A 20371-nucleotide genomic window follows, 5' to 3' on the forward strand; every position below is an offset into this window, starting at 1 on the left:
TAAATATAATGCAAATTGCAACGGGGAGAGCGGAAACCCCTGCCTGGTTCCTTTACTCAAGCAGAAATTATCAGAGAGGAACCCACCCATTTTAATTGTCACCTCTGATCCCTCATATATCCTCCTCAACCTTATAATTTTATTAGGGAATGCAAATACTTCCATTGCCCTGCTCATAATGTCCAAGCTTACTCTGCCAAATACTTTTTCTGCATCAAGACCCACCAACAACAGTGGTATTTTCTCACATTCTGCTTCCCTCTGGATAATCACCATTCTGTTAATGTTGTCAAATGTTTGCCTCCCTTCCACAAAACCACATTGCTCCATATCTATCAATTTTGGCATCACTTTTGCCATTCCTTTAGCTATTATAGACGTAAACACTTCAAAATCATGGTTTAGTATTGAAATGGACCTGTATGAAGCTGGATCTGATGGGTCTTTATCTTCTTTAGTTATTATTGCTACCACTGCTTTCTTTCAGGGTGTTGGTACTTCTCATCTTCTTAAAATACTGTTAAAACCTTACCAATCTGTATCTGTTTTTTCTCTTCTAGCTTCCAAACTTCCACAAGAATACCATCTATTTTGGGGACTTTCCTATAGATTTTTTTTATCTCATCTGCTCCTATCCTAACTGTTAGGAATTGAGCCTCATCTACTTCTAACCCTGGCATATTTAATTCTTCCATAAACACTTCAATTTGTACCTTTTCTTGTTTTCCATATTTCTCTGCTTTATACAGACTTTCATAGAATTTCTGAAATATTTCAAAGAAATTCACTCTGAACTCCTAGTACTGAATTCACATCCTCCATGCCAAATATTTTCAAAAAGTTCTTCAAAAGTCTACCCTGCATTCTTATATTTTCTCTTCTGGGACCCCCAACATGTCTTCACTACTGCAAATCAAATTCCATTCCCCAGCTATAAGTAATATTTCTTGCTGAAAACTGATTTTCTCTCACAGAATTTTCTTAAACTCCATTACAGCAGTTTTATGTGGAAAATAAATACATGCCAGTTTAATATTCTTCCCTTGCCAGTAGCCCCTTAGTACTACAAAACTACCATTATTATCTTTTTTCCCCTCTTCTATCATTATTGGAGCTCCTCTTACGATTAATATAAGTACTCCTCGTTTCCTTTGTCACAGGTATTCTGCCGAATAACCATCCTGAAAACCTTTCTTTATCAAATTCACATGTTCATTTCTTTCCAAGTGTTTCTCCTGTGGCATAGCTATTTGCAATCTACATTTTGTAATACAGTTCTCTATTTGTATGCGAGACCACTGACATTTAAAGAAATTACAGAAAACATCCTTGTGTTAAAAAGTTATTATTCCCACCTTTTATGTGTAACAGCATTTTTGTTAAGTGTCTAGTTCCAGCTTTTGTGTTACATGCATAGACTGTTTGACAGGTTGATCTTACAGTTGTTTCATGTCATATTCATTTGAGTGTATGTCACATCTTACAAAACATTTTGGTTTATTGAAATCCCTCAAACATAAAACAAACACCCCCCCAATACCTATTAACTTAATACTAACACACAAAACTATGTACATCTTCAAATATCAAAGTTTTACTCTCCTAACAGAAACAAGTGTCCTCAACTGACAGCCACATTCACAGACTAGGGTTAATCTAAAATAAAGGTTAGCCATGCTAAGATGCATGGTACAACCTGTGCTTCTATTAAGTGCTGTCTGGTTTTGTCTTATCTGTATAGCACTCCCAGATGGGGAAACACTTGAATGCTTTCAGAAAACATTATCTTCTAGCCATTTCTCTTTATCAGATTGTCTCTATAGAGACATGAGGACCAGATACAGAGTTGCTACTAAGCATACATTTATTTGCTAGAAAAATGCTTTATAATATCCAATGTTCTTTTTCATTTACTTGCTTTCTCTTAAAACTTGTTACTAGATCAAGCTAAAGGCTTTAATCGAGTCATTAACCCATGCAAGAATGAAAAAAGTACATCAATTTTAATTTTGTCATCCTCTTTTGACCAGACTTTTTTTTTTTTTTTTTTTTTTACATAGCAGTTCCTACATTTCTTAAAACTGTACAAGGAGAAAGAAAGAAGAAGAGAGAAAGAAAATGCATTATACAAATATTACTATTAAGAAAAAAATAGTTTTACTTACAGTTAACCTTCTTCCTCCTCTTCCCCTCTCCTACATATTTTACTGAACATTAATGACATGAAGTAGGGCATATGTTTGAATGTCCCCTAAAAGTTTAACAAAGTCCAAAAAGTCCAATATTTCCAGATTTTCTTGTTCTGCCATGTTTCACAAATATAATCATTGCTTTGTAATCCCACAATTCCATTTTTCCAAGTTACTGGTTTTATTCCTGTTCATCTCTATCATTTCCAATATACTCTTAATTCTTCAAGTAAACACTTGTGTTTTTCTTCTTCTCTAGAACATTTTCCATAGAAAGAGTGGAAAAAGTTTCACTTGCACAATTTGTCAGTGGTATTTATAACCAGAAGAATAAGAAGTAGAATCTCCTTCTGTTTCACAGTTCACTTTTCATTGGACAAACTTTTGTATTTCCTCCTTAGCATGTACTGCATCAAAAAATGATTTTGTCCCTCCAGGAGGATAGGTGGGTACAGCAGTTTGAATCTCATGCCTGCTTTTTGACATTCCCTGAATAGTGGAATAAATGTACTCCTCTTCTGTCTGGTGTACAGTGAGTAATCATTCTCCAGAAACACTCTGCTGTCTTCCACTTTTAGTACTTTGTCCTTCTACCACAGTTTTGTCAGAATCACCTCCTTCTGCTGCGTAGGATTACATCTTTACTATTAAAGGTCTAGGTTGCTTTCTCATAGCCAGTTTTAGAGTATACACACAATGTTCCCTTTCAGTTAATAACTCCTGCTGTGGAATACCAGTCATTTGCTTATTTGTGCTTTCATAAAATTAATACAGTTTGTTCTTTTCAGCTTCTTTGGCACAGTAGAGAATCTCGGGTCTATATCACAAGACCAAAACTGCAGGTAGTCGAATACCTAAAGCTTGATCTATAAATATCGAAACCTAAAAACACGAATGGCAACTTCCACACAGGGAAAGAATTTGCTTGGCCGTATAAAAAAACAAACTTTTAAACCCAAACCAAGTGGGGGGGTCTGTGTCCCCCACACTCCCCTAACTAAATATACCAACTCTGAGATCGCTGTACATTGGAGAAAAGGGCAAATTCTGCATAACAGCAAAGTGATTTTTTTTCCATGATGAAAAATTCACGGAAGTGGCCGTTCTCTGTTTTCAGCTTTTGTTATTTATGGATCAAGCTTTAGGTATTCGACTACCTGAAGTTTCAATCTTGTGATACAGACCCGAAAATCTCAAGTTTTCCCTCCGTCTGTCCACTAATTCCATTATTTTTTTAAAACATACCTTCTTGATCAGTCTCATATGCAGACAGCCTTTTCTTCATTTCAGCCTCTGATTTTTGCAGTTTTATCATCTCATCTGAATATCTGTTTAAAGCTTCTTCCATTTTTCCAGCCTTTTGTTATTTGAGTTAATATACTGATCAGTGTTTTGTTTAATTTAATCAGGTCTGTGTGAAGTTGTTTTATACTTTCCTCTAGGTTACCAAAAGTCATGTCTGCTGAGGTGTAGCAAGCAAATTCCATTTTGTACTCATAAGCTTTTAGTGCTAACTGCGATGGTGGAGCTGCCGCAAACCAATAACTGACAGCAACCAACTACAATATGTCTTCCGTAGGAACAGGAACCACAACCAAGATGATGGAAATACAGGCAAATACCATCCACAAAATAGAAGTACGGATGTAAAAAACAGATGTGAAAACGATAACCCGAATTCTGTAAACTTCCTTAAAATACTGCTCAACACGTACTGTTGCTGGAACCTCCGTTTATTGATAAATACAACGAAAATGACCTAGGTTTCGTCCATCTCCACAGACTTCATCAGATAACAAACAAGATATACTGAGCCACTTATATATCAACCTTAAACACCAATTGCCCAATTAATCAGTCCATTCAAATTGATTGCACAATTAATTAATACGGAAATTGCACTCAACAAACGCATAGGTAATTTTAAATGTGGAAGGTGCTCTGTATGTTCTTTTATTCTCAATACAGGTAAAAGCATTAAGATAAACCATTGTAATATTAAGATAGGAGGTTATTTTAATTGTTATTCTACCAATGTGATTTATATTGCTTTATGCCAACTATGTGATGCTTTTTATGTTGGCAAGACAAGTAGACATATGAAGGATAGAATCAAAGAACATTTGAATGACATCAAAAAACTTAAGAACACAAATGCCTTAGCGAGACATGTTGCACACTGCACTAGTCACCATTTTAAGTTTTTTGGTGTATTGCAAATTAGGAAAGACCCACAGGGTAGAATTACTACCTATGATTTAGATGCACAAGAGTTAAGAATGCAAATTATGTTGAATGCCCATAATTTTCCCGGCTTAAACGAATATTGTAGCATCAAACCTATTTTAAGGCTAAACAATATAAAAGGTAGATGACACATTTTTGTTATATATTTGGAATACACATTAATTTGTAGTTTTAGAAACATATATATTTACATATATATTTATAGATTAAGGTTTTAAGTATTTTTAGTAATTTAACATGTTAAAACATATACATGACATTGTAAACATCGCCAGAGTTCGATTACAATAGGGCAGTTTTTTAAGCAATTATTATATACATTTTTTAAGCAACATATATATATATATTTTAGTAATTATATATATATTTTTAAGCAACTATATTTATACATTTACGTTCATACATTTATATATTTATATATACATATTTATTTATATATATTAGAGGTATATAAAATATACACAACACATACAAATTCATATTTTACAATATTGTGTTAATAAAATCTATAGTAGGTGGTTATATATTTATACTATACATCAACTTATAGTTATGCGCGATTTGATTGTATATATACATATATTTATTTGTTTGTTTATTAAAGTATTTTAGAATGTACAGGGTTAAACAATGGGGTTTTTATAAAAATGTGTTTTTAACAATTTAAATTGGTTAATTAATTGTGCAATCAATTTGAATGGACTGATTAATTGGGCAATTGCTGTTTAAGGTTGATATATAAGTGGCTCAGTATATCTTGTTTGTTATCTGATGAAGTCTGTGGAGACGGACGAAACCTAGGTAATTTTCATTGTATTTATCAATAAACGGAGGTTCCAGCAACAGTACATGTTGAGCAGTATTTTAAGGAAGCTTACAGAATTCGAGTTATCGTTTTCACATCTGTTTTTTACATCCGTACTTCTCTATTGTGGATGGTATTTGCCTGTATTTCCATCAGCTTGGTTGTTCCTGTTCCTACGGAAGACATATTGCGGTGGTGGAGCTGCAGTAGCGTTGTCACTTCACAGTAAGACGTTGACCTGTTCGATTCTCAGCGAAAGCGTCTTTTGTGTGGAGACCTTCATTGAAGGTTGTGCGTCAGGGCTGGCAACTCGGCACGTAAAAATCTACTGCCAATCATTAACAGACCGGAGTTCCGCTGTGGCGACCCCTAACCGGGAAAAGCCGAAAGACACAACAACAACAACTCATAAGCTCTTAGTGCCAACACACCCCCCCAGACACCTATCACTTAAAAATGGATTCATCTTCCAAAATGCTGCTCCCCAAGCAGTTAATATAAGTAACATTATCAGCTGTTTCTCCATAAAACTATTCACATATTGTTTTTAGATTGGCAATATTACACCTGTTGTTAAAGGCATTTATTTAGACAGTTGTACACATAATATGACCTGAAAAAAGCCATGTTGATATGATGCTCAGAAAAAAAATGTACTCAGTAGAGTACAAAATGTATGCCTGTCTGGAGCTTGTACTGCTTTTTGCTGAACAGCTGCAGCATTCTTTTCAGTGTTTTTTCCACACCTTTTGCAGCTGATTTTCTTTTAGGCCCTATGTCTTTTTTCCTGGCATTCAGGCAGTGCACTTACTAGCCAATCACTGAAATTTATGCAGAAATATAAGTCCACTGGCTTTCTGTGCTGAGTTTCTGTTTTCACACGGGAAGAGCTAGAATTAAGATGTTACTCAATGTGCAGCCATCTTGGAAGTCCTTGAGAGATGCAAGACTTGGTCTGGAAATAGTATAAGCATACATTTAAGAGCCAGTCCCTGTTTTATAGCATAGGGTGTTTCTGGTGTCTTTAAACCAATCCATACAGTTGCTTCCCAAAGAAGGAAAACAGATTAAACAACAGATTCTTTCCAAAGGGCTTATTAAATGTATTATATTTTGCAATAACACAAAGTCTTTAACTGATTAAATCAAACCTTTGCAGATCATCAGCCTCTACTACAACATTTTGAAATGTTCCCATCCAGAGTATTTGTGGGTTGACATTTGGACTTCTATTCATGCTTTCTACAATATGGATACTGTTTCAGAAGGCAAGAAGTTGTCATACAAGGAAAGAATACTCTACCCATTTTGGGAGCGGAGACTACAATGCTTGGTATTTGTCCAGTCAGTTATGATTCCTGCAGCAATGGTCCTTATGAAGAACACTGTATATGTATACTTACTATAAAAGGAGATATTAGAATACAGGACCACTGTTGTTAGACAGGGTACCCCCCCAACATTCTCCCTGGTTTTGCATATCTTATGAATCTACTAATCATTGTATTGTTATCTTGTTACTTGTTTTTCTTTCCTGTCTTTTATCAACCACACCACATTTCATAAGCAGTGTGTATATATTACTTTATGATTAATGCTCCTTTTCTTAGGTATACAACTGGAGTTATATTGTCAATGTGTTTTTTAATGCTTTTATTACAACACTCTTATTTCAGTGGACTGTTTTTGATCCTGATAAAAATATTTGTTTGTACAACAGTGTCTGCCTCTTCCTGAAGTTTAAAAAAAGAAAAGGAAAAAAAGGACAGCCGATGCATTTTGCACTCTTATTTATGTACTGGCTCTCACTAACAGCCACAACTTGAAACTGCAGTGTTGCCTAGCACTCATATGGATTTCTGACTTCTGCAAAAAGGTCAAGTCAAGCACCGATGTCCACTTCCAGCTAATACTGATCCTCTAATCAAACATATACTCATATGGTGAGTACAATCATACAACTATACAACAAAACACTGTTTTGTTGTTTTACAGTATATTGCATCTAGTAGTTACACTGCAAAGATGGAGAAATTGATAATGTTTCAAGTCCATTTGTTTGCTGCAGCGTCTAATGTTGAGGATATTTTGTCATATGTCTTTAACTGTTTTGATTCTGACTCTAATAAATCAACAAACTAGAGTCATTATATTCTGTGTTTAAAGCAACCACTGTGTCGTATTTTTTATGTAATATGTATAGTGATATTGCTGAAGATAGTGAACCAGTAAAAATATAAGGTAATGGCAGTCCGCAATTACATGGCTGCTTAGTTTGTGAACTCACACAAGACATTTCCCACTTTGGGGGTTGAAAAGCTTATGTACATTGCTCATCATTATCAAGGACATGTTAAAAACAGATTTTCTCCAGGATCCCTTGACTGAGATTTCACATAGAAAGTACTTGTAGTGACTTAGTTTGCAAGCTACAAGTCTTATTTTGTGTGTGTGTGTGTGTGTGTGTGTGTGTGTGTGTGTGTGTGTGTGTGTGTGTGTGCATGTCCACATTCCTTAGTAAAAAGGATGGCCATGTAAGTAGGCATTGTAAAAAGGTGCAAGCAGAATTGTAACATTTCTTATTTAACTACAGAATTACACATCAGAAAAAATAAGGGTTACCTCTGGCTGAAATGCTGATGGCATGGAGGGTGAGATCCACATTTGATTTGCTTTTACCTTTTTTAAACACAAATATCTGAAGGAATCAGAGGACAGGAAACACACATTTTTGAGAAAAACACTAACTTGAGAAGTTACACAGGGTACTCGTACTTGCTCCTGCTGTGGATAAAAACATCCAGCTTATGAAATGCACTCCTTTACTCACCTCAGAAAATTACGTCTTTTAATAGTAAAACAAGAGCAAGAACACACTCTGGTTTGAATGAGGGATTTATAATCTGCTCAGACCTTCATAGAAAAAAATGATACAGAAGACTTGGAAGGGTAAACTACGGTCACAATGTACACATTTACAGTATTATTGTACAGTGTTTTAAGTTTCCTAACTTCATACAGTTGCTCTCTGTATTCCTGTACTAAAAAGTTCAGTTCAACAGAGTTTTTTGTACAAGAAAGAGATACTGCTATCATGTATATTTATATATTATACTACAAGATGGTGCCACTTGTTCAGATTAAACATATATTTTTGACACAGTGCTTGCACTGAATCTAGATCAAACCAATTCAAACCAATTTGGCTGTTTTCTAATTATGAGAAGCAGTACTATGTGTTGTGCTGTTCGCACAGTTGCTGCTGGTTTGCTATAGAATTTGAACTACTTGTGAAAGCTTTTGAATGATTAAAGGTGTACGAGTCTTTGCCCAAAATATGGGAGTGAGTCTATATGTTTTCCAGTAAAATAATATGTTGCAGCATTTTATTCTAAATCATTCAAGTATGTTTTACTACACCTACCTATAGTATCTTTCCTAGTTCCTGGAGGGGATGTCCATAGAGTTAGACCTGTAACCTTCTCAGCTTTCCATTTTAGCACTGTCACTGAGAGTGGTTCTTCTTCTTCCTCTACCTCTGCTTTATCCTACAAGACAAAGGATATAATGAGTTGATTTTATAACTCAGAAACAAATACTTTAAGCACATTAGTAAACTGAAGAAAAAAAGGACAAAAAACGTTTAGTTTCATAAGTCATGAAAAGACATATCTCAAGCACAGCTTCCTCTTAAAGACCACCAGCAAGCCACAGACAAGTCGCATGTGATGAATTTTTCTGAAAAATGAATGCTTTTGATTAATTTAAAATACTTCTGTATTTCTCACACAATAAAACTACAGTTAGAGCACTTTTTCTGTACATTAGAAATATGTTTATCTTTCTGGATAGCCATCCTGCTGTTAAGATCATAAAGAGTAGGTGTCAGATTAAATAAAATGGTCATTTCTAACACTGCATATCACTGTAAGACTGGACATGCTCATTACTCAACCCTTTTAACACCAAATAGTTATACGTCATGTGTAATAACTAAGTTAAAAATGACAAGCGCTTGGATAGCATTGCTGAATGGAAAACACTAAAAATAGAATGATAACCAGAGACAGAAAATAATGTAGGACTCATTGAGAAAGTAATAATTTGTTCTGTTTGTAATGGAAAATGTGCCAGATTATGCTGTAAAACATACAATAGTGTGGACTGTTGATAAGACAACCAGGACAGATAGCAATGGGGCAAAAATACACTTAGTGGAAAGCACAACATTTGCTTTGAGTCAGTGGGCAAAGGTCCTAGCTTATAACATTAGAACCATGCAGTACTCTGGATCCTATGGTAAGCAATAAAACTGGTGCAAATGGAGAAGAATTCCCCAATACACCATTTAACAACTATATAGTACAGGGAACTGACAGAAAACACTGTTGGCAGATTATAAAGTATCAAACACTGATGATTCTCAGTGAGGAGACATACACATTTGTGTGTGTATGTGGGAGAAAGGCTTTCTGTTAAGGAACATTCTACATAGTGAATTATAACAGGGTGCACACTGTCTTTGAAAACAAGTGACCGCTATTGACATTGTTCATAGTTAAATGTTAATTTGGCTTTCCAGAGACTGTGTGTGTGTGTGTGTGTGTGTGTGTGTGTGTGTGTGTGTGTGTGTGTGTGTGTGTGTGTGTGTGTGTGTGTGTGTGTGTGTGTCTGTGTAAAAAAGTTAGAAAAACATGCTAAATTTATTATAGTAAGTAGAATGTCATTCTATTGATTACAGTCAACAAGAAGTGCACCCAGTCTGAAAGTGATTATCCTTGGGAGGAGCAGCCTATATATGAATGAACATGATCACTACTGTCACTTAATCACTGTTAAATAATTATAGATTTGGCTGGGCTTTTCAAGGTCATGTGCAGGTGTGTGTGTGTGTGTGTGTGTGTGTGTGTGTGTGTGTGTATATGTGTATGTGTCTGTGTGTGTGCATATACATGCGTGCAAATATGTGCAAATAAAACATGCAGAAATACACTACTGTGGGCAGAATTTACTTAGCTTGACTATATCAGACGTAGCCAGTCTGAAAATGGATTTTTTTTTGGTAGGGGAATCTGTGTGTGAAAGTTGAAATAAATTACAGGAAAAAAAATCATCACAAACCTTTATTCACAGACAACTGATATGTATTCTTCACAGTCAAAGGATATGATATTCACTACTGGGGAAATGCTTCATGTGAAGGGAGCTATAACTACTATTTTGTGAATTTTTTAAGAAATAAATGAAGACATAAGCAACATTTTAGTATATATGATTATTCCTTTATTATTATATATTCATATCATACTTGTTGCAGTTTTGTTAATTAGACTGGCAGATAGCAAACATTCAGTTGTCCTAGTCCATAACTAATACATACTCTTTCCTCTTCCTTTGGAATACCATCAGTGCTAAAAGCAGAATGCATTTGTCTTTAAAGGTGGCTGTCAAGCATCTGGAATCTTCAGATAACAAAAAATACCCAGAACTGTGAATTCCCATTCAGAAGTTTGCATGCATCTGTTCCTTTGCTTTTGTTGCATGTATATATGAATAAATGTATGGTTGCATATATGTTTGTATGTATATATTTATTTTTATTTTTAATAATGACATGGGTGCGCTAGTCTGTAGCCCCTTTTCAGTCATGAAGAGGGCAGAATGTCAGAAGAACATTATATTAGATAGCATTTATACAAATGATTACATGTGCACGAAGTTATAGAGCATAAAAAGAAATTGATGGAGTACAAAGTATATAAAGCATTAGCAGACATTACAAAAAATCTTAAGAATGGATGAAATCAGTGGTTATTATTTGCTAGGAGAAAGGGACAGGGGAAAATATCCACACACACACACCCTCATAAAACATAACAAATAAAGGGGGACAGAAAAAGGATTTTCCTCTTGCAACAGTGATCTCTTTGAATACCTGCTGTTATGGTAAGTACTTGCATAACTGTACTATGCTGATCATTATATCACTGTTGGAATAACCTAAACTATATGGATTAAATAGTAAAGGTTATTAAAAAAGGGAGGAGGAAGAAGGATTAGGCTGTAGGAACCCCAGGAGAATAGTCCTAGCAAAGCCTGCTCTGCACCGAGAGAAAGAACATAATTTGTAGAGCTTGATAAAGTTGTCCACAGATGACAAAGTTGCTACCTCTAGTATACTACTGGAGTCCCACCTTTTCCCAAAAGCCACCAAAGTTCTCAAAGTCCTGGTAGGCTGGGCAATAGCCTTGGCTAGAAGTATCTGGTTATGGTGAGAGTAGCAAAAATCAACAGGATGAAACAACTGTTTAGAAATTGTCTGTTTTGACACTGACTGACTCTTTCCTAACATTCATAGGAAATAAGTACTTGATAAGAATTCCTGTAGGTTTTTGCCCTATCAATATAATATCTGAGTTGACTGTGGATATCCAAAGTATAGAATTCTTTCGCCCTTATTTTTTGATTCTGGATGGAAAACAGGAAGATTAATTGCGTAGCTCAAAGTAAATTGAAACCCCTTTAGGCATAAAAGAAGGATTTTTTATGAAAGTTATCCTATCTTTAAGAAAGATGTGATAGGGTTGAATCATCATAAAAAAAACTTCAAAAATCTGAGAAATTAGTAATGTTATTTTCCAGAATAAGAGTTTCAGATCAGCCCCATGAGCATGTTCAAAAGGAATAATGTAAGTTTCTTCAGTGCAAAATTAAGATCTCAAGAAGGAACCACCTATCTTCTAGGTGGACGGATATGTAAAACCCCTTTAGAAAACTGTCTGATTTGAGCAAGGGTAGAAAGGGAGATCCATTGGCAGGGCAAGCTGAGATAGCACAGAGGTGAATCTTGATAGAAGAGCAAAAAAAGCTATAGGATAACAACTCACACAAATGCTGTAGAATCAGAGGCACCTGAGCCTTCTGAGGATCCTGGTTCTTTGGCACTGACTAGAGAATCTTTTCTACTTAGCCAAATATAATTATCTCATAGCAGTGTTTAGCCTCCTTTAATACCTGCTGTACTGACTCAGAATAGAGTTGCCTAAAAGGTATATGGTTCTATCATCCAAGCAGTAAGACAAGGAATTGAAGATTGGGATGTATCAAATAACCTATGACTTGTTTGAACAAGTCCATGCTGTAAGGAAGATTTTGGTAATTGCCCTTGGCCAATTTTAGAAGAAGAGAGAACTGTTGTTGTCTGGGCCAAATGAGAATTACCAGTATAATCTTTGGAGAATCCTTCTGAATCTTTAGTAGAACACTGGCTATCATAGAAAAGGTAGAAAGGCATATAGGAGCATCCCCATCCATGGGAATAAAAATTCATCTGTTATCCAAGTTGTTGTGGTCTTTCAAAACCTATCAAAAGATTTTGGGAAGAACATCCTGAAAACCCTGCAACAAGAGGAGGACCACCCTTATCTCAAAGATGTTGATGTGTACATTGGCGTTGGCAGCAGACCAGGTGTCCTGGATAGTCTTCCTTTTGAAATGCCCCCCCCCCCCCGATAAGAGAGGTGTCCATCATGACCATGGCCTGAGGAGGTGGAAAAACAAATGGTCTCCCTGTGGGCAACAAGGGAGACTCCAACCACCACTTGATCTGATCTTAACAAACACTGGTCAGAAAAACTAGAAATCCATTGGATGTGTTATGTATGACCATTGTACCATCTGAATCCACTGCAATGCCCTCATGTGATGCCTGGCCAAGGGGACCAAATAAATGGCAGCTGCCATGTGACCCAAGAGCTTGTGAATAAGATAAGCTGGATGCTTTCTGTAAGAAATCAAGTTACTTGCCAGATCCTGAAGGTTCAATATTCTGGACTGCAGAAGTTTGGTGATCTGGGATGTTTGTGTCTTTCGGCCTTTCCCGGTTAGGAGTTGCCTCAGCGGAACTCCGGTCCGCTAATGATTGGTTGTTGATTTTTACGTGCCGAGTTATCAGCCCTGATGCACAACCTTCAATGAAGGTACACCCATTCACGCATATCTCCATGCAGAAGACGCTCTAACTGAGAATCGAACCGGACCGCATCTTACTATGTCTAAATGGCAACCTATGAACTCCAAGGACAGAACTGGATGGAGACAGGACTTTTGGTATTTGACTATGATCCCTCAGGAACAGCACAGCTGGAGTAAGATGTCCCTGACTAGGGATATTCTCATGGGGCAGTTAGGAGTCAGTTTTCCAGGTAGGGAAAGACCTGGAACACTTGTAACCTGAGCCAGACTGCCATACACTTGGGGAACACCTTGGGGAGCAGTGGTGAGAACAAATGGTAGTGCTCTGAACTGGTAATAATCTGTCCACAGCTGGAAGTGCAGAAATCTCTTGGACCACCTTTTGCACTCTTCATATGATGATAAGTGTCATCCCCCCTCAAGAGAAGCAAAATGCACTGTACCATGACCATCTAGAACTTGGTCTGCTTCACAAACTGATTCAACTCACTCAAATAAAGGACTGCCCTGAGGTCCTTGTTCTTTTTGAGTAGACCCCGAATCCTCATTGGTGTGGTGGGATCTCTTGGATGACTCACTTTGCTAGCAGCTTCTGAATTTTGATGGCTGCTGCTCTTCTCTGACAGGGTGGAATGTCTCTAAGCCATTTGGGACTCATACTGGTAACTTGTAAAAATGTAACTGAATAGCCTTTGGATATGACTCAGCAACCACATGTCTAGACTCTCAAGTTCTTGGTTGTTGAGCCAATCGACCTTTGACTGCCTGTATATCAGGATAGTCAGGCAACACTTCAGGGTCACTTAAAAGGAATCCCGGAGAAACCATCATGGAAGCCTGGTTCTCAAAACACCCCAGCCATGAGAGTGGCATTCATTGTGGTTGCTCCCTTCCTGCTTTTCTGAAAAAGAGACATTTACTACTCCCTTGGTTCCAAGAAAAGGACCACTGAGGGGTAGCAAAATGAACTCCAATGGCAGACAGTGTCTTCACATCTTGCTCACTCCTGGTAAAAATGTCCTTAATTTTAAGCTCAAAAAGAGACAAGCCATCTAATGGGGTGCTAATAAAGGATGCCTTAAGGCAGTCCACAAAGTTACACAGCCTCATCCAAACATGATGATGATGCATAGAGAGGCTGGTGTTAGCCACCCTAGGACATGGCATCAGCTGAGTTGGAAAGCAGATGAATGGACACATTACAGATGGATTAAGAGGGTGGACAACTGAGTCTCCATAGTCTTCTGAGACTACAGAGTCTGCTGTGTCTTCTCTGCTCTTGAGACTTCTGACATAATGTCCTACTGAAACATGGCCAAATGAGTGAGATAATTTAACGCCCTCAGCATGAACATGGCTGAGGTGCAGATGCACCTCCCTAAGCAGTCCAACACCTGAGATGCTCTATTCAGGATATGGAGCTAGGAACTCTCCTCTAAATTGTCCTTCTTAGTGGCTGCTGCCACCAAGATTATATCCATGGCAGAACCCTTATTCCAGTGTTGCTGATATTTAGGTTCATAGGTTCTATGAACCTAAAACACTGACTCCTCCAGAGAAGTGGCTTCATCAGTCCAACCACCAAACTAGTGAAGGAGTTCCAAAAGATTGCCGAAACATGCATCTTCACAGGGGGATTTGGAGGGCTCCACTGCTTCTTCAAGATCAGTGTCTTCAGTGAGGGACTCCTCTGGCAAGTCCAAGTGCTTCCTGTTGCACCATCTCTTACCAGACACTTCCCACCCCAGAGACTCCTGGGAAAAGAAACAGGCTGGAGGCCGTACAGGAAGAGCAGATCGGGGACCACCCAGGGTCCCAGAGCAAGCTAAGTGGCCAGGGGCATGGACATGAAAGATGGTGGGAACTGGTCATACTGGGCCATTCTCTCTCCTTAAATCCATTCTATGACATCAAAAACAGAGGCAAAAGCTGGACCCAGCTGACATAGGGTCTGAAGACCCCCAGAGATGCAACAGAATTTGGAAATGTTCCACCCTGTGCTAATGCCAGGACTAGAGCTGAACTATTGAGAGCAGAGGCCCTAAGTGGCAGGAATGACCCTGAAACTGAGATTGTCAAACCTGACCCGCAGATCCCTATTTCAGCTTGTCAGCTGCTGAGGTCCACCTGACTCTGACACTGCTGGAGTTGAGGAAACCAAGGTAGGATCAGAGTCAAAATCAAACAAGCTGTCATATCTCATCCTAAGAAATAAAATATAACCTGTTCTGAGGACTTTGGATCAGTAGGCCCCAAGGGAGGAAACCAAGATGTAGGAGATGAAGCTTCGTGGTGGGGGCCTGGAGCTGACTGAATGAGTCCTAACTCGATCTGGGCCTGTAGGAAGGACCATATCAACTGTTCCAATTCTAATGTCTTTAAGCTCTCAGAGATAATAAAACTGACAAAGCCACTGAGGGGGCCTTAGAGAATCACTGACCAGATAATGAATCAAGCCTGTGGATCCAAGCTGGGGAACCTCAGATCCCACGTGGAGATGGAGGACTCGTGAAACCTCCAGCTAAGTAAAGTGGAAAAAAGGAGAAAATGTCCACCCAGAAGGTACCTCCTTGACAGGAAAGGGATAGGTGCATTAATGGCAGTGGAAGGTGCCTAGCCAGCAACCAGAGCTGAAGGAGACCAACTCCAAGGTTCCAGACCTGAAGGAGATAATTTCTGAGGAGCCGAGGCTGCTGGGGGACTTTTGGAGCTGGCAAGCCAGACACAGTCACAGAAGAAAACAGGGCCAACCACTTATGGTCGTCTTTGGAAACTTTGGGGTCTTTAGCCTGTTTCTGACCAGACTTGTTCTCTTTACTACAGAAGGCCAACAAAGAGTCAACTAAAGGCAGAAGACTATTGAGAGTAAGTTTAGCCCTCCTCTCATTAATGGTGCAAGAGCCAAAGCCTCACAAATAGCACAAGGGGACTCAAGATGAACAGCCCCAAGGCTCATGGACGATCTGAGAAGATACTTATGCTCTTAAGAAATACATTTTTTAAACCCCCTATTCATTATCCTAATCTAACCAACACCTACTAAACTAACCCTAGCTCACACAGTAAATACCACAATCCTAACTAACCCAATGAAAAAAAGCACGTAGAGGAGCATACACTTACAATCACTTTGTCGATCGCACGTGTGATTGACATTTGTGCAAAACTGCCTTTGGCAGAACTGAAATTCTGAATACCACAATGTCGAACCTTACAACAGTGAGCATTCACTGTTGTAAGGTTCGACATTGTGGTGCAGATCGCACTATAGTGTGGATCAGAAAATATACCCTTTCCCTCACTGTAGTGCGATCTTGGAGTTTTCATATATAAGTAGGGGGTGTATGGGGGGGGTGCAGCCTCCCACATTGGGGATGCAGGGGGGCTTGGTTGCCTGCAAAAGTGTTTGTTAATGTTGAGCGGAAGTGCAGCATTTCATTAAAGTTGACATTTTCAAAATTTCGACTTTACTAAAATGCTGCCTTTGACATTTTTTGTGTTCGGTGTTGAGATTTCCGAACATGTGATTCAGATATCTTATGGAGTTGATTCGAGAATGGGATAGCAAACCCTCAAAAAACATTATCCACAGAGGATACAGTGAACTGAGCACATGACTGAGCAACTGTCCATAATGGTGGCAAACTAGATCTGAGGTATCTCTGGTGGAATAGGGCAGGGGTTATATGTAGAAGAGGTAGTGTTTGGAGAGCTGAAGTCTTTGGAAGTTGGCTGGTATCAGATCCAAGTTGGATCTGATAACCCACAGGTTGAACCCAGAAGGAAAAGACAACATTGAATCTAACTACATACAGTAGAAGGAGAAAGAAGTGTGGGTACGGCTACTGCAACAGTGAGAAATTCATATATCTACTGCTATGGTAAGTGCAACTTACACAAGTATAACATGCTCATCATTCTCACTGCTGCAGTAGCCTTTGGGTATTGGGTTGATTAATAAGGCTTTTCCAACCCATGAGGAGAAAGAGTAAGGGTCCAGCAACCCCTGGAGAATACTCCTAGCAAAGCCAGTCCTGGACCTGGAAAAGGTATCCAGAATGTCATGCTTTGTAAAAGTATGTATGGAGGACCATGTGGTTGCCTCTAGACTATACACCTTTCCAATATGCCATCAAATAAAACAAGCTTCTATTAGAATGTGCCTTAACCCTGTCTGGAAAGTGTTTTACCATGGTGGGAATAGCAAGAAAAGATACAGTAAGGAACAATCAACTGGAATTGTCTGAACTGACACAATTTGTCCTTTTCCAGGCCCAATAAGTAAATAGCAAACAAACTATGAATTCCACAGCTGTAAACATTTCCTAAAGAACTTAATACTGACAAAATAATACCTAAGAATACTGACAAGTTGCAAAAGCATAACTAGAATATACAGAATTTGTTCTCCCTCCCATTCAAGTTATGAAAGAAATGATGGAGAAAGGTAGCTAGATTGAAGGTACATTCTGGAAGTAATAGGAGGGCTTATATGGTGACTTTTTCTACAGATAGCCCTACATACATGAAAAGCAAAAGGGTTACTTCCAGTATGGTGCCGCTCTGATAACAGCATAAGCTCAGAGTTCTGATGGCACAGAGCATTACATAAAGTAATTCAGAAGTGCCTACTTGTCAGGAGTTGAAACTAAGAAGGAAACAAGTAAAAGAACTGAGTGTCAACTAAAAATATAAAACAGAAGACTCAAAAGAAGAAGGGGAAGGAATTCAAGCAAATAATGATGCCTGAGTCCAGAGAACCTGAAACAGAAATGATGACTTTAGAAACGATATGGCGGGAAATGAGAGGCATGAACAACCTTTACAAGAATATCTAACCACCCAGGACAAAAAAAAAAAAAAAATATAGAAATAATTATCACCTTAATTGAAAATACACTAGTAATGCAAGAAATAATGTCATAAAACAAAGAAAGTACAATTGTGTAAGTAAACTTATTATAACAGTACATGTTCGAGTGATTGGTTCTGCATATATCCTGCCAAGGATATAACAGCCAGCCAGCTTCCAAAGATTCAAGGCACCTTCCATGGGTGAAAACCATTAGACAGCTTGACCTGAGCTGCTAAAAACAGAGCATTGAGCACCAAACCCTTCAGAGCTTTCATGCCAACTGAGGCAGAAATGCTGAGTACATATATACGTGTATGTATATATATATATATATATATATATATATATATACATATACATATATATATATATATATATATATATATATATATATATATACATATATATATATATATATATATATATATATACACACACACATATAAACACACACACACACACACACACACACACACACACACACACACACACACACACACACACACACACACACACACACACACACACACACACCTTGGCATAATCAAAAAAATGAAAGGGGGGAGGGAGGAAGCTGTTATGTAGCAGTGACCATTGAACATCTACTATTATGGGAAGTTTACTTACACAACTATGTTATGTTCATCATATTGATCATTGCTGCCTTAGCTATATGGGAGGTGGAAGGGAAAGGGTCCAGGAGTCCCTGGAGAGTAATGTTAGCAAAGCCTGATCAGACCTAGAGAAGGAATCAGGCTTGAAATGCTTTGTAAAAGTATGTATGGGGGACTAACTTTCTGCTTCTTGAATATTTCTAAAATCCAACCCTTTCTGAAAGGCCATAGATGAAGCCAAGACCCTGGTAGAGTGAGCCTTGACTCTATATGGAATAGTTTTGCTGTGGTGAGAATACAAAAGGTAACAGCCTGACACATCTGTTTGGAAACAGTCTGTTTTCATACAAGCTGTCTATTCTTACTAACTTCACAAGAGATGAACAAGTGATTTAAAGATCTGAAAGGTTTTGTTCTGACAAAGTAGTACCCAAGTTGTCTGTGGACATCCAAGATAAGGAGTGCACTTTTCCCCCTCAATTTTGGGATCAAGTAAAAGCTCAGGGAGATGAATAGTTTGTCTTAAAGTAAACTTGTATACCACTTTAGGTATTAAAAAAGATAATTCTCACAGAAACCCTGTCTCTGTGGAAAATTACATAGGGTTGACTAACTGTAAGAACTTGCAACTTAGATACTCTTCTTGCAGAAGTAAGAGCAATCAGTAAAAGAGTTTTCCATGTTAAGAGTTTCAAATCAGCATGATGAGCTGCTTCAAATGGAGCAAGTGTTAGCTTCTCTAACACAAAATTAAAATCCCAAGGAGGAACCACCAGTTTTCTTGGAATCGCTTATGCAAAACCCCTTTCAAAAACATTTCCACATGAGAATGCATTGAAAGAGGAGGATCCATGGGCAGACATGCTGAAACGGCCAGTAAACAAATCTTATTTAGATGAGTAAGAAATACCAAAGTATAATAACTCACACAAATATTGCAAAACCAGTGAAGAAGTAGCTTTGAATTTATGACATCATCTAGAAAACCTTTTCCATTTGCTTGTATATGATTTTCTAGTAGCAGGCTTTTTTGCCAACATTAGAATCTGCTGAAGTTGATTGGGTCAGGGTGTATCAAACACTGCTGTTCTTGTGTAAGTTGATGCATTATGTCAGAACACTTGTAGCAATTGCCCCTGGCCATTTCCAAAAGAAGGGAGAACCACTGTTGCCTGGGCCAAAAGGGGGTCACCACAATCACCTTCAGGAATTCCTTCTGAATTTTCTGAAAGTACCCTGGATATCAGTGGAAAGGGCAGAAAAACATACAGTAACATTTCTGTTCAAGGAAAAGAAAAGCATTTGTCTTCCAGGACTTCTTGTATGGATTCCTGGAGTAGAATTTTGCCATCTGATTTTTCAGGGAGGAGGCAAAGGGGTCTACTTGAGGAACTTCCCACATATTGATCAAATCTTGGAAGAACCCCCCCCCTTATCTAGTTTCAATTTGACAGGGTCTGCCTTTGTTCTGCTCAGCTTGCTACACAGTTTTGATCTGACAGTTTTGCTCTAACATCCTTTCGGAGCAAAACTATGTGCCTTTGTCCTGCTCAGCTTGTCTGCCACACAGTTCTGCTCTGACAGGATGTAGGATGCCTACAGAGTGAGATTGTGCTGTAAAGCTATATCCTGAGCTAACATGACTAGTCTGTAAAGAGGGTAAGACCATGTTACAGCATTCCTGTTG

General features: G+C 38.1%; 1 protein-coding gene across 1 annotated transcript in view; it reads right to left on the reverse strand.

Moving 5' to 3' along the window:
• Nucleotides 1–20371, reverse strand: part of RSPH1 (radial spoke head component 1) — a 607409-nt gene that overhangs the window by 140092 nt on the left and 446946 nt on the right. Inside the window, exon 7 of the mRNA XM_044071826.1 lies at nucleotides 8666–8789. Within this exon, the coding sequence (XP_043927761.1) occupies nucleotides 8666–8789 (124 nt within the window). The remainder of the gene's footprint in view (nucleotides 1–8665; nucleotides 8790–20371) is intronic.

This window comes from Protopterus annectens, chromosome 5.part0 (assembly GCF_019279795.1).
Source record: "Protopterus annectens isolate FY-2018-M chromosome 5.part0, PAN1.0, whole genome shotgun sequence".
In the NCBI taxonomy this organism is placed as follows: domain Eukaryota; kingdom Metazoa; phylum Chordata; order Ceratodontiformes; family Protopteridae; genus Protopterus; species Protopterus annectens.